The sequence below is a fragment of the Aquarana catesbeiana genome, linkage group LG09 (genome assembly GCF_042186555.1).
Source record: "Aquarana catesbeiana isolate 2022-GZ linkage group LG09, ASM4218655v1, whole genome shotgun sequence".
Taxonomy (NCBI): domain Eukaryota; kingdom Metazoa; phylum Chordata; class Amphibia; order Anura; family Ranidae; genus Aquarana; species Aquarana catesbeiana.
In genome coordinates this window covers 180,912,553-180,928,991 of record NC_133332.1, presented here as the reverse complement: position 1 = coordinate 180,928,991, position 16,439 = coordinate 180,912,553, and the positions used below count along the sequence as shown (strand labels likewise).

The 16,439-nt window shown below is 39.4% G+C and overlaps 1 protein-coding gene across 9 annotated transcripts in view; it reads right to left on the bottom strand.

The window, feature by feature from the left end:
* TENM1 (teneurin transmembrane protein 1) overlaps positions 1-16,439 on the bottom strand; it is a 1,380,190-nt gene that overhangs the window by 416,097 nt on the left and 947,654 nt on the right. For all 9 annotated transcript variants that reach the window (XM_073599409.1, XM_073599407.1, XM_073599406.1 and 6 more), the window contains 3 exons: positions 9,742-9,927; positions 4,647-4,670; positions 1,063-1,209 (listed from right to left, as the gene is read on the bottom strand). In XM_073599409.1, coding sequence (XP_073455510.1) covers positions 1,063-1,209; positions 4,647-4,670; positions 9,742-9,927 — 357 coding nt within the window. The remainder of the gene's footprint in view (positions 1-1,062; positions 1,210-4,646; positions 4,671-9,741; positions 9,928-16,439) is intronic.

Here is a 16,439-nt window from a genome sequence, read left to right as displayed (position 1 = left end):
GATAAATCTCCCAATGGGAAACATATAGAAAACAATAACACAGGGGTGTTTACCAATTTCTACCCTATCTTAACTAGCAAAAGTATTAGCTTTACATAAACTTTAATATCACTCTCCCAAAATGCCTTTAATCTTTTAGAACTGAAAACAGACATTGCACATCTTTTGGTCCAAATTAGGGGTTCCAGTTGAAAGAAACATATCTGTATTATGTACAGTATTTATTAGAACCAGGATTTGAACCCACCACCTCTGCTATGTCTGGCAATAGATCTTCTTGCTGAGCCACCCGAGATGCTGGATAGCTCCTTGCCAGATGCCTTGAAAAACATACTTTCTATCTTGTTTCTGGTGAACCTTGTACTCCTTGCTCCTCCCATGACCCTCCTATTGCACTTCTTGTTTAACAGATTATTATGCTCTTATCCTGTCAATAACTTGCTCCTTTCCCTCCTGCTTACTACCACTCATTACTGACCTTGGCCTTTTCTTCAACTATGCTTCTGCTTGATCCCAGACTGCAACCACTTTTTACTGACCTTTGGCTTGTTTACTGACTATGCTTCTGCTTGATTCTTACATGCAATATCTGCTATTAGGCCCCAGGTTGCTCTTTTCCTGCTTAGGTCAATCCTGAGGACTGCGACCTGGTACTAGCATGCAGCTAAACTTACACCTGCTGATGTATTTGTCCTGTTGATCGGTGGGAGCCTCTCTATTACTGGTCTATAGCTGCTGGTCTCCGAGTCTGACCCCTTACCTTGACAGTATTACATATTATGCATTATGTTCACATGGACAAATCAATAAAGCTGCCAGTCTTTCTTGATTGACCTGATCTTACACAGATCTGGCCATACAGTATACCCTAATCAGACCATATAGGTGACAGCAGAAACAGCCATATTAAGACTATATATGATTACTGGTGATCCTCTGTACTGCTATAGCTATGGGCCACTGAGCCTGATCTCAGACCATGACAGGTTAATGTGGTTCGTTTGCCTTATTCAAAACACACTAGCAATCACATATATATATTATATAATAGTAAACACATACCAGAGTCATTATCCATGTTATCAGCACAAGCCATTTCCATGATAACATTACACCCTGCTCCACTCCAGCCAGCTTGACATACACAATGCCATCCATTTTGGTCAAGTGTGCATCTCCCATTACCATAACACAGACCGGGGCAGCCATCTAAATGAGACAAAACAGTGTAATTAGGTAATGGAAGGTTCGGATAAAATGAATACGTCTGATTATACCTAAAGGTTGTTCTAACAGCAGTTTGTCAAAATGACAGTGGGTCATTTCTTGTGCTCCTGTGTAAAATGACACTTGCACATAGTCTGCAAGTGCCTTTGAATAGCACAGTGCCTTAGTGGTCAGCTAGGTTTCTTGGTTTGATTCCTGGTCAGCACACATGGAGTGTGCAAGTTCTACCTGCGCTTGCACGAGTTTCCTCTCACTTTCCAAAGACATGCTGGTATGTTAACTATCGCCTCTAATTGTTATCCTTAGATAAGCCCAGTGAGTCCTAGTTTTTAGAGATTTTCTTTACTGTTAATGTTTAATTTTTATCACTGTCGATTAACAAGAAAGTCTGGTGGACCTGGTCAGTTAATCATTTTGCCTTAGCTCAGGGAAAACAGATCTGACCGGGTCCACAATTATGGACTCTTATGCCGCATACACACGGTCGGACTTTTCGGCTACAAAAGTCCGACAGCCCGTCCAACAGACTTCCGACAGACTTTTGGTGGACTTGCGGCAGATTTTATAACGAACGGACTTACCTACATACGATCACACAAAAGTCTGACGGATTCGTACGTGATGATGTACGACCGGACTAAAATGAGGAAGTTGATAGCCAGTAGCCAATAGCTGCCCTAGCGTGGGTTTTTGTCCGTCGGACTAGCATACAGACGAGCGGATTTCTGGGTCTGGCGGAGTTACGACGTAAAGATTTGAAGCATGTTCCAAATCTAAAGTCCGTCAGATTTGCGACTGGAAAAGTCCGCTGAAGGTCCGGTGAAGCCCACACACGATCGGATTGTCCGCCGGATTTGGTTTGTCGGACCAGTCCGGTCGAAAAGTCCGACCGTGTGTACGCGGCATAAGATGTCTTGGAGTTGGGGGTAAGAGGTAGATGGAATTGGCCGCCTCTCCCTACCCCGTCCCCCCTTAGACCCTATTCTGTATGTATAAAGACAGTGTGATTTATTTTGAGGTTTATTGTTTTATGTTTATTCTGTTTGGGTTCTAAAAAGATTTACAAATTGTTATTGAGATTGGTTATATCTAAATGTAAGTCCCCCTGCTTTCTTCCTGGTTCAATTGCTCCCTTATAGGGCCCTCAGATGTAATGTGCCCAGCACACAAAGCCCCACATGTTTATGTAACTGTGGGGCTATGATTTCCTGTGCCTCTCGAGAGAGGGGGGTTCTACTGACTGTCAAAGTAGGACGGTCTGTGGGTATGCCCTCCCTGCTCAGCTTGTCTGATGGAGGAGAGCATGGACTACATGTGTCGGTGGTGGTCTCCAACATGGCGCCACGTCAGTTCCCGGAAGTGAAGTTCTGGGAGTCCAGAAGTGACATGGTCACGTATGATGTCATGACATCTTTGGAGATTCTGGAGACTGCAAACATAGGCACCATTTGCCTGTCTTCCCACCAAACTGATGGCTGGCCTCTTTATCAAAGCCTCCCCTGAAAGGTGGGTGGCACCACTTAATGTAAAAGGGCTGGTTTAAAGTACAAGAAGTTAGATGCTGAAGGGTAGAATGAGCTATAGCAGCCATGATGTTCACCTTGAGGCTTTGTCATTTTATATGAAGGATGGGGAAGCTTGTAAGTACTAATGTTTGCCCTTTCCTTCTCTTGATCTGGGTGGAAATGAGACATTGTATTATTAGGATTATTATCAATTAGATATTTAGTATATTACCCAGTATTGAAGTTTCTTTTTTTAAACTGACAGGGGGCAGGTGTATACGGATTAGAAATAGTTAGTTAATGTTGGACCTTTAGTAAGGGTCTTGGTTACACTCCTATATAATTAGATATCTTCCTGCATAAATATTCCAGTATTTCTATGAAGACCTCTAATATCTTCACTTATTCCCTTAAGTCATTTCAGCTTATTTGAAGACACATTTATACTTTGTTTAGTGACAACCTGAATATTGGCCTGGTGGTCTTTGCATATTATTTTAGGTTCCTTGATGTTGGGAGTAGCTTATCTAGTGACGAGTTTGGTTGACGTCTGTCCTAAAGTTACATTGTGCTATATGTAAGTGCATCGATTCATTTTTGGTTTTCTTATTGGTTTCTGTTGTCACAAGCAATAATATGAACACATTTTGTGGGCACGATTTAAACCAACGTATGTACTCTACAGCTCGAAGCGCATTGGTCACCCTCTGGCTGAACAAATCCTGCAGTCAGAGTCACATGATTATGTGGTTTTTAAAACCAGCGACTGGGAATACCATTATGTCTAATGGAAATTGAAGTATATGTAACTGCATAAATCCAACCATGTACATTGTTTTTATGATCTTTGTATGTTTTGTACTATATTTTGATGTATATTATTTTATCTAAAGAAATCTCTGGAATCTTTTTAAACAATAAGAAAGAAATTTGTGATATTTTATTCTTTAATTTAGTTTACTTTAAAATCCCACCCCCTTTTGTATTTTGTATAATTAGGGATGATGGCAACCACACCCTCAGTCACACAGGCTTTTCTTTTTTTTCCAATGTTATTAAGTGGATCTGTGTTTAATTTGAATCCCCAACCATGTGCAAAGAAAACTTAAAGAAAAAATGAAAAACAAGACTGATTGGTTTGTTGACTTGAACACAGCTTCACCTTATTCACAAAGCTCAGTGAGCATTGGCTATTCCTTTGGTACATAAACTGAATTGAAATGCAAGTGAATTTGCTTATGATTGGATTGACAAATGCATTCTGGGAATGTAAGTTGCATTCAAAGGACAGTTTTTTTTTTTATCTAATTTCAAATGCATGTAACTAAACCATATAGGACATGATCTCAACATTCACAGAAAACATTCAGAAATATACTGATAAAACACAAGCATCTGAATGTCATAAAATGTTTACATGCATAGCCTTTAAAATCGTCTCACTAGTGCCATGGGCAACTTTCTGCAACTGGTTTCACCTGCTATAGCATTCGTGTACATGTGTATTAGGTGAGTGTAATGGTTGGCTCTCGGGAGGAGTTATGCAAATATCAAAATGCCTTGATGAGTGGTTGTCTGTCTGGAGGAGTAGGCGTGTCTAGGCAGACTGTGTTTGCATGCAGATTGCCCTAGGGTTTGCCCACATGTAATGCTGAGACTTCATGATTAAAAGTCAATGGATGAAAGAAATGTTTTAGAGACAGTAAGACTGGGAAGGAAAGGAATAGATAATGTTGCATGTCCTCTAGCCAGGAAATGGGACGAGCTCAGTATGACTTGCTGCAACTTCTAATGTAAACTGTGTGAAGCTTACAGTGTGCCGTGAAATCAGAGTAAACCCTTTTCAGTGCAGGAAAGGCGCATGTACAACCCAGCAAGACTAAAGGTAAGGCTGGAGTTCAGAATTAATCATACCTCTCACAGCATCCAGGTAGTGAGCTGCCAGAAAAAAATAGAACACAAAACATTATCAAAGATGAATCACATAAAATCAGTGCATATTTCTTCACTGTAAAAGAAGCATTAATTGGTATGATTGCATTCAGAAAGTATATTTGCAGACATTTCTACATGTTATAAAAAAAATCATAATTTAAAGTTACAGCAGAACATTTTGGACTTATATCACTAATTTGTATTGTATTAACAATAATAATCTTGCAATTAATGCATTGCAATTTTTCATAATGAATTTATAATTGTAATGAAATTGTCTCAGTCTCAAAACTGAGTTGACTGGTACAACCACAAAGGAAGGAACAAAAGTAATAATAATTAATTAATCAATCAATTAAATAATACAGTGTGATAGTATGTAAAAGGCCCCTTTCACACTTGGGCGGTGGGGGTGTCAGTGGTAAAACGGTGCTATTTTTAGCGCCGCTTTACCGTTGTTTTAGCCGCGGTATTCGGCCACTAGCGGCGGTATAGCCGCGCTGTCCCATTGATTTTAATGGGCAGGAGCAGTTTAGGAGGGGTGAATACACCGCTCCTTCACTGATCCAAAGATGCTGTTTGCAAGAGTTTTTTTTCTCTCCTGCCAGCGCACCGCTCCTAGAGAAACAGCAGCGGCAGTTTCAGGTCAGCTTGCAGTCGCTATTTTTAGCGCAATAGCGCCTGCAAACCGCCCCAGTGTGAAAGGGGCCTAAGTTAAGTGGTTGTATACCTCTGAAATGAAATATGAACAAAGCATTTACTCATATATATGTACTTGCCTCAACCCACAGCAGCCAATAATGATCCTGGTTGCTCTCTCCTTCCCCTGCAATCTGTATCTTCCAGCACACAGCAAATGACTGACAACCTAAGATGTGCATGATTCCCAATGAGATTGTGTAGGGGGTGTGTGTCCATTTCCTCCACTTAAGTGTCAGATTACACTCAGCTCTCTGCTCTGTGCTGTGCAGTGCGTGACATCAGATCCCCACCCCTCCTCCTGGAAGCTGAAAAATGTTGCCCTCCGCCACCTGTTTTAGACTCCTTAAAAACCCGCCCCACTGCATTGCAAAAGAACACAGGGGTTTGTTTGGGTAATTTATAGAAATCTTGAAGTCCCTTTATAATAAGGGATAATAAGATATCTGCATCCAGGGCGAATAAGTACAAGAATATATTAGTGCCCCTTATCCATTCCCAAAAAGCATTAAAGTGGTTGAAAACCTTTACATGTACCCAGTGAAGTGGCTAACATTAGGTGATGCACAGAGATAAAATCCTTCTACATAAGCTGTGTATCTGCAGCCATTTCCTCTGTAGATCCTTCTGAAAACACAGAGAAGGAGAAAATATTTCTCTTTAGATCTAGGAGCAGGGGGTGGAGATCTGAGGTCTTCACACAGCCAACAGCTCTGAACCCTGATTGGAGGGAAGGGACACCCCTCGTCACACAGTATAGAGAACAAGCACAGCTGTGGGTAACAGTCACAGGCTGAGTGCTGCAGCTCCCTCCCATGTCAAGTTATGCTGATAACAGAGGAACCAGGCAGCAACGAAAAATTACACCCAGAGCTATAGAGAGAGAGAGACAAGTACATGGTATAGAAGGATGTGCTTTTTTCATATTTCATGTCTGATATTTACAACCACTTTAACTAATGACACCCACATGGTGAAAAAGTTCTTTATTGTCAAAATACATAAATAATGTACCCCAATGTACAACATTAATCCAATATCAATGATGTCATGCAGTGATGTAATTTCATCATCATTCATGACGACCCGCTGCCCAACAATGTTTCCCCACCATCATGATGACCCACTGCCCAAGGAAGGGCAAGTACATATAACAAATGCTGTGAGGTTCCTTCTAAAATTCCATCCAGACCCTAATCCACACATGCAGCCTGGGTGACCAGAAAAGGGAGGATAGTGAGTATGCAGCCTACTTTTTTTCTACCCTACTGAGCCAAATGTCTTTAAACACTGTGTGGGGTACCACGGTGGCCAAGCCTCTCCTCCTTGAAAGGCAGTTTGGCTCAATGTTGTTGATTTCATCTATATATTTAGTTGTTTATTTGGAGTTTAGCTTCAAATCTCCTAAAATTTGTAGGGCTGTCATAAGATGCTGCATCTTGGCACATAGTTTGGATGGTTAAATGATTTTGCACACAGAAAATAAAGTCTTTCCTTCCTGCCAATAACTGAAAGTGAAATTTCTGCCTAAAATAGATTTGTCTTCAGCTAAAAAAAATAATAAATTATATGATAACTTTGCATACATACCTCATTAAACAAAAACACTTTATATGCACAAATAAATAAATAATTATAACTTTGTGACTTGGATCACAAAATGAGCAAGCGGAAGGAAATATCAATCTGTAACTAGTGATATTTTTGCATAAAACATGAGCGTTAATGCTATTGGGCCTGGGAGCACAAGCAGCCCAGTATATTTTGTATGCCTCAAAAGGTGCCCTGTGCATAATGATTTTACCCAGTACAATATACCAATCAATAATTATGATGATAATGAAATGTAAAACTTGTTTACATGATATGGCTAGTTGTCTAACAGCAAATAGCATACTGCTTTGTTGTTGTTTTAGAATGCTCTAGGTAGAAGAATTTGTTTAGGGTGGTGATTAAATGAGACTTCTCAGTTACAGTTAAACTGAAACACTCACAAATCATTAAATAAATTCAAATGACCTCAACTAAACTTTATAGCGGAATTACATTTTTATTTTAACAATTAACCCTCCAGAGTTTCTATTACTCTCTATAAACACTGTAAAACCTGAATAACAAAAAGAAGGTTCTTCTTCTTGCAACCAGCTAGGTTACCACCAACATTTTCTTGGTGCAGGTTCCAGAAAAGAGTAGTACATGCTGAATCTGAAATTGATTTTTTGGGTAACAAGAAAAAAACAATATTTTTAGCACTACCCTTCTCTGTCTAACTATAATAAAAAAAAAATAAAAATAGCTGAAAAATAAATGTCCACAGAATAGTATAGTGCATAGTCCACATAAATATCATGGGCAAAGACCTTAATATAAGTCAAAAAATTGCCTGAAACTAACTGTGATCCAAGGTGGAAGCAGGGCTGCCTAATCCAGGAGGGCTGGAAACCCACACTGCAAGAGAAGAGGCAAGGGGGAGAAAGGCAGCAAGCAATGCATTTCGGAGGCTAGCCACGCCTCTTTTCGCAGCCCATGACTGGCTGCAGAAGGAAGCGTGGCTAGCCCCAAAAACACGTTCCTATTTGTTGCTCCTCCCAGAGGTTTGACAGGTTGTTCCCGGCTTTGGCAAGCTCGCTCCCCAGTGTCCTCTGACACCCTCCACCATTGGAGCTGCCGCAGTGGAGTGGATTGTCAGCAGATTGACAGCCTGGCCATGGCGTGATACACTCTGAGCTCTCCCTAGTTACACACTACTTTGAACCTGTCACCTTTGTGAGTGGAACCTTTTATGTATTTTTTCAACTTGTTTGAATAAAACTGTGCTACACCAAGTGGTTGTTCCATTTTTATGATTTATCCACTGTGACTACAGACTATAAAACATATGCAGCATGTAATACCCAAATGAATCAAGTGGCAAAAACTAAATTTACTAAACACAAAAAATTGTGCACAAAATTGATGCTCTTAATGACTATATCAACTGGTAAAATTATGTTGGCTAAATGAGTGTAAAAATATAATATGTGTCTGCTGTGCAAGGGTTTTCAGTATGATAATACCAATATAGAATTAAGGAAGTTATGCCCTATACACACGATCGGACATTCCGACATCAAAAATTTTCCCACGAATTTTGGGCCAAACTTGTCTTGCATACACAAGGCCGTCGGGACTATAAACAGGGCAGTAGCCAATAGCTTTCGTCTCTTAATTGATTCTGAGCATGCATGGTACTTTGTGCGTCAGATTTGTGTACACACGATCGGAATTTAAACGATCGGATTTTGTTGTCAGAAAATTTTATATCCTGCACTCAAACTTTGTGTGTTGGAAATTCCGACGGAAAAAGTCAGATGGAGCCCACACACGTTCAGATTTTCCGACAACACAATCCGATCGCACTTTTTCCATCTGAAAATCCAACCGTGTGTACAGGGCATTAAACTGGCAAAATTTGAAAGTCCATCAAATTATCTTGTCATATATAGGTAATTGGGACCATAACTGGGTAAAATGGCACATTTACATCTGGATGTTTGCCCATGGTATCACACTCATACATGTCATATTTGTTCATTACATTTGTGGGTTTTGCTTCCTGCTTTTGGTGCTAAACAATGGTTTAGTGGCCCCTCACATCACTAGATTGCAGGATATCATAATTTGTTACAACTTACAAGACATGTTCTTCATGAGTTAAATAAGCAATATGCCCAGCATTAAACACATAAGAACACCTACAGTATCTTGTATGATGTGACAAAAATACCCCGCAATCCAGTGATGTGGTGATTCTCGAATTTATGTTGCTTGCTGTTTTCTGATAAACTAACAAAACATAATAAATCAATTCATTTTAGATCTACCAAAATTATATACTATGAGGATCTACCTAAACTATCAAATCAATTGGTATACAATCAGGTAGGCCTTTGTACTTCATAGCTGTTGATAAGTCCAGTGGAGATTGTCCAATCAGATTGGAATGTGTGTGATTAGGATAACACCTGATATTTGCACAGGGAATGGTTTACATTGGTCCATCTGGAGCAGTACAATTTGTTGTGTACTCACAATGCATGGCAATGAGTTTGCTGAGTCTTTGAAAATAATATACCCTCTGTGTAGCTGATATTACACCATAATATTTGTTAACTGAGTCACAGGGTAATTGCACTATAATCTGCATATCATGTTTCTTTAACAAAGTAACAAAAAAAAAAAAAAAAAGCAAACTTGTAAAAATGTGAATGTACCAGAAATGGCTTTCTGGTAGGCACTGCAATAATAACTCAAAATGTGTACTTACTGAAAATATTCTAACTCATGACAGTAACATATGGTGCTGTATTTAATAAGACAGAAGCAGGGAACTCACCTATGGTACACTGCTCCCCCTCCCATCCTGGGCTGCATTCACATTTTCCATCTTTACATTGTCCATGTTCAGCACAGTTTGGGTGACAGGTGCGTTCTTCACAGCTGGCTCCTCCCCAACCATCTTCACATTGACAGACACCCCCTGAGCACACGCCATGACTTCCACAGTCCACTGCGCAAAGCTCTAGAGGAGCAATAATGAGCAACCATGTTATTGTGTCACAAAAGGCTTTCATTTTGGCATCAGCAATTAATGAAAAGCTATGCAAATCCTAATTAACGGCATCATGATATGACAGAACAAACACAGACTCACAGAAGGAAATTCTATTACAGAATTTAAATTCTAACACAACTAAGCTTTTTCTTTTTCTTCCAAATAGTAATGCAAGTGCAAGGCTCCTCTTAGGTCAAGCATTGGAAGCCTTTTAAATTCACAATGTTAACTTGCTACCGATAAAGCTTTGCACTTGGGCAGCGTTCCAGCATTAGAAGCTTGATAAATGGCAAAGTAGCAAAAACACTCTGGAGGTTAGAGAAATCACATCTCAAAACAGAAAATATGTATTGATCTGTATAAAAATGCTGAAATCAAGGAGAGACCGAGTCAGAGCACCAGAACAATAGTATTTCTTATTTTGCAGCCTAACACAAACTAATTGTTTTACAAATGATATGTGCAAAGGTTCAAAAATTGTTTAAGTTGAAGCAAACTGTTTCAGTCTCCACAGGGGAGCAAATGACATTCTGTCAGCATGCTGATCCTGTTCTGCATTAGGACAGGTTAATAAAAGTAATTGTCATGCAGTCCTTTTGGTATGTGACAAATATTAGACGGTTGTTTACGGTACTCTCTGCAAAAAAAAAAAAAAAAACATCTAATATAGCATCCGCCAAAAGCGAATGACTATTACATCACCTGGGATATGTTAATCATTGAGATTTGTGCCCAACTAAACTACATTAAACTGTCACAAAGAGACTTAGGAGTTTATTTCTTGAGCTCTGGTAAATTGTGCTTAATGATTATGACTGGCTTTGCTCCACTTCACTGGGAGCAGCACTTACCAAGCTTTGGCAATATATCAAATCCCAAAATGCACAGTTGTGCTGTCAAAGTGACTCTTGAAATACCTTTGCAAACACTACAAAGTATTTGCTTTCATCAATGTTATAGTGAACACACAGGACAGATATACATTTAGCTCCCAACAAGCATTTTCAGGATATTTTTCCAAAGATGTTAATGGATTTATTCGGGTGTCTATGGCCAGGGATTATATTTGATTTTAAACCAGAGAACATAAATAATATTGTATATACGTGTAGGCAGGTGCACCTCAGAATTCTCGCACAGGTGGCACTGTTTTGGCGGCAGCTATGCAGAGAGAATAGAGGCTAAGGTGAGCTCTTGTTCCTCTGATGCCTGAGTGAGTGTCATCCAGGAAACAGCCATCTGATTGCATGCTGCTGCACTAAATTACCTCCATGACCATCTTTAGTGAGGGCAGCACTAATAAAATGCACTGTCCCAGTGCAGTTAATGTGCAATTGCGTAGTGGCTAGGTTAGGGACATGAACCCACTGGTGAGGGACAGTGTGTCTAGTGCAGGGAAAGGTTCCGGTGGAGGAGGGACAGAGTAGGCACCTCATGCTTGATTCCATCAGCCAGTATACCCCATAGAGTCAGGGATCAGAACTATTTTCTGCCTCCTGAATGCTTTTGCGGCCACACCACCTATCGGCCACTTCCTTCGTCAGATGCTGCCTGCCTAGTTCCGTTAGCTTGTCCATATGTTTTCTGCAGCCTAAAGTTTTCAGCAGTTCCAGTTGCAGTTATTCGAACTGAAAGGAGAGTTTTTTGCTGGAATACCAAACGTTGTTTGTTGCTTATCTTTGTTCTTATACATGATGCCCTATCCCTTGGCCTCAGTGTGCATTTACTCCACTTTGGGTACCCAACATCTGTCCCCACCTACATACAGTTCTACCCTATGACCTCAGTCAAATAGGATATCATTCACACAAAACTCTAGGAAGGATTTTTAATATGATAGAGCAAAAATTATAGCCACTGATACTTATGTCCAGCATGTACAGTACATAGCACCAATGCAGTGCATTATAAAGAACATACAGGCAGATCCATTCAATCTAGTCCCTGTCCACTGACGGAGTTACATTCATTGTTCATAAAACACTAGGAAGACACAAGGAACAATCTGGGTTGAAGCCCAATAACCTACTAGTGTGTTTTTGTATCAGTCGGATTTCAGTACCAACAGGTCAGAACAAAAACAGAATGGTTCCTGGTTGGCTGTTAAGGGTTACTTTGCACATTTGTATTCTTTGTTAAATAAAGGCCAAAGAAGATGCCAGTGCTAAATGAAGTACACATGCTGTCATTGTTGGCTTCTACTGAATGACTGATGCCAGACAAATATGTAGATCAAATGTTTTGCATTCATTCTGACTTCACTAGCTGCATGCCTGCTCTAGGTCAAAAATAACAGGGCCATAAACAGCCAGGCAACTAGAATGCTTAGAAGGAGGACAGCAGCATCCAACTATCTAATAGTGTACATAAGGGTTGGATATTGGCTATTGTCATCACATGAGTGGGGGGGGGGGGGGCAAAATGTCATCTAATATACAATACATACATAGCACATGGGTGTAATGAAAAAAAATCTATTTATCAACAAAAACAACAATTGGCTTTATTCTTGGCCTACCACAATTTTGTTGAATAATAAAAAGAGAGGATGACAGCTCAGCATTAAGAAGACAACCTTAGAACTCTTCAGTTTACTCCCCAAATGGTAAAGATCTAATTTTATAGTTGAACTCCAGGCAAAGAGCTAAATGCACAGATGAAATACTTATAACAGAGCTGTTAAAGAGATTTGTCTTTTTTATGTTGTTAGGGGCAAAACTTATTATAGTTCATCCATGGAAGAAGACCTTTGTGTGTATGCACTTATATAGACAAAAGGTATCCTGGAATATCATTAATGAACAAATTGCGAGTGTGGTCAATGACACTATTAAGCGCTTTCACCCCCTGGGAGGTTCCTTCTACCCCCCTTCTCTGGGTTTTTCTCTCTTTCTATTTTCCTTCCCCCCTTTGTTCCCTTTTCTCTCTTTGCTGCCTTTTCCGTGGCCCTGGTAGTAAGGGCTGCTTTCCTCCGATATGCCGCAGTTGGAGTTCCTGACATTTCTGTGTAGCATCTAGAATAACTACTTGTTACGCTGTATTGCCTCCTCAGATGGTCACGTAGGAAGTCTCTATAATTTTCTGCCCCACTCCTACTTTGGATGGAAACAGTCTGAGGCTACTCAGTTTATAATTGTCTTGCTTTTAAAATTAAAGAATGTTTATTTCTCTAAACAATGGTGATCTCGCAGGAGGTAGTGGAGCATTCTCAGCTAAAGGAAAGGACACATTACTTCAGCGGTATCCCTGAGCTTGTAAAGAGTGGTGCACTATAGCACCCACGAAATGTGAGTATCCCACAGTAGGGGTTAAGTTTTATTTATACAATAAATTGTTTAAACAATATCACACTTTCGAGTTTTTTTCATCATACACATGTGGAACACGTTACCAGAAACCAGCCCAGGATTTCAACATAAACACTGAACCCAGAGGTGGTTCATATGCGTGTTTTGACCAGGCTTAATTGCAGGGTCATATGCTCTAAGGTGAGCGCATATACTGAAGGGGGGAGCACCAGACTGGACACAAGGACACGTTTTGCTATCACCAGTTGCTTTGTATGTTTTGAACTGTGAATGGACTGTATATATAATGCATGTCAGCTTGTGAATCAAGCACAATAGCACTTTGCACATAGCACTTCTTAGTGCATGGGAACATGTTTGTGAATATTTTGAGCACATATATATTGGATTTATTTTATGACAGATGTTGATATTTGAGTATTATTGTATATATTTGATTTCATTGCACAGAGTCACTTTAATTAATAATTAGTTGTGGCACTCATTAGCACTATATGCGTGTGATTTTCTATAGGCAGTAATAGAGTGTGGATATAAGGATAAGCAGAGATACTAATCAATTAGTACTTCACATGCTGCAATATAATTGAGCACAGAGTTACATAAATATGAGTTAGTAGTGTCATTATAATATTTTTTATGTGGTTTACTACAGGCATAGTGTAGTGTTTGTATACATATGTATTAAACATGCAGCACTTTTTTTATTATAATGTTTTAATGTTTATTTCTCACTGTTCTTAAACATTTCCAAAAAATTTATTGAAAGTAAAAAGATTTGTCTTACTGACTATCCAGTAATAAAAGCTCACAACACCACCACACTGTGGAAGGACAGAAGGCTTGATTTTTTCTCTGCTACAGTTTAGTAACACTTAAAGGTCTCCTTTTCATCCCCAGCTTGTTACTGGGCAGTGAAAAGAGAAGCAGATCTATCTCTATCACTTTACTATCTCTTCTATCAGCATGCTCCTTTCACTGCAGCACAACTGACCGCCTCCTTTTGGTGTTTTTTTATCCCCAAGCTTATCTCTGCTGTATAGGCATGCTGGCATTTAAAGATACATGTAATTATTATTATTATATAGAATGTAACAATTTACGCAGCACTTTACAAAATAAAAGGGAGACAATACCGTTACAATACAATAAAATGCAAAAGGTTTAAGAGGGCCCTGCTCAGAAGAACTTACAATCTAATAGGGTGGGGCAGGTGGTACAAAAGTTTGTCACTGTAGGGAATTAGCTGATGTAATGTTTTGTTAATGATCTTAGAGGTGCATTAATATGTGTCTTTTATATCTGCCTGGAGAACAGCTTTAAACACAGAGGGGTTGATTTACTAAATGAAACTGGACTGTGCATTTTGCAAGTGCAATTGCTCCAGAGCTTAGCAAATGAGGTAAAGCTTCACTTGGCAAAGAATACCCAATCACATGCAAGGAAAATAAATAAACACCATTTTTGCTTGCACATGGTTGGATGATGAAAGTCATCAGAGCTTCTGCTCATTTACTAAGCTCTGGAGCAACTGCTCTTGCAGAGTGCAACTGCACTTTGCAAAGCGCACAGTGTATTTGTCTTTAGTAAATCAACCCCAGAGTGCTTTACTGCTCTGTTTCCCTAATGCTTGTTTTTCAGCCATATAAGGCACATCTGTCACAACAGAAAAAAAGGGTTGCCAGAACTATTGGCCTCCTTTTGAAAATACCACTTGCCTTGCCGCATCTGGTTTCAATACATATTAGTCAAAGCACAAGAAGAAGCATGCAGCAAATGAAGGTTAATACAGTACAAATTTAGAACTCCTTATCTTGTTATCTTATATTATTATGTTATCTTATACTTGTTCTTGGTCAGTGACCCAAAGTACTAAAGCCAAAGCATCAGCATGATAGACAGGCATCTAGCATTTTCAGAAGCAGAGGTTAGCAATAGCATGCGCCATATTTCCCTCTTGACAGGTTTCCATTAAGGACGACTGAAAAAAATGCTGGTGTTGGTGTAGTTATCATACAGGTCATTTAGCTAGTACTGTGAATACAATGCTCAATATACAGATAGTACCAACAGGAAGAATTTACAACTTATATGTGAAAATACTGCCATGAATGTGCGGACTACAAGGAATGTAAAACATAATGGCTGCATACAAAATGTATTTCTGGTGTACATTATCAACTCATGATTTATATTTCTTATTAATTTATTGTTCACAATATTATTATTATTTTTTAATGTGGTGGAAGACTTCATTGATCAACAGGGAAGTGGGAGGGCATAGGGTCAAGTTCGACTTATATAGGAAAAGTCAAGATTAGCTTAAAACTTTAGCTTACTATAACTCTAGATTTAATGATCATTTTGACATGTGGTTTCCATGAAGGTTGCCTCAAAATATTTTTTATCAAATGCCCTGCTTGATTTGGCCAGGTTTGTAAAAGGTTTACTTTATTTCAGAAGCAACCATGAAATTACTGCCTTAATAGGCCGTTTACTCTCCATCCACTCATTTTACTTTGGGCTTGTTCACACTAGCCTGCAAAAGCCTTGTTCTCACTGGGTCCACAGGGGGTATTGCAATGCGTGTTTAATGCACCAAACTATTTACCGTTTTTTACTTTATTTGAAGTGTCACACAGCACAGTATGTTACGCTGCAGTGCAGTGACATGTGGTGCCATCCACTGTACTGAGGAAAAATGCAACATGTCTACACTTCTGCACTGCACTGCACATCACCCCAGGTTTGTGGTGTGGTGTGAATGAGGATCATAAAAAAAACAATTGTTTTCTATAAGCCCCAGGGGTGACTGGCATTTATTCAGTGTGGAAAAATGGCAGTCAGCATATCTAGTTTGAATGAGTCCTTAATGTAGTATTAAACTCAGAAATGAAAATTTATTGTGTCACAGCTTACCAATCATGTGGTGTGGTTGCTGTATTAGGTTTTGTTTTCAGCTTTTTATCCCTTTATTTTTACCTGGTGATAAGGCCAGTAACACACTTACATAGTTACATATAGTTACATAGTAGGTGAGGTTGAAAAAAGACACAAGTCCATCAAGTCCAACCTATGTGTGTGATTATATGTTAGTATTACCTTGTATATCCCTGTGTGTTGTGGTCATTCAGGTGTTTATCTAATAGTTTTTTGAAACAATCGATGCCC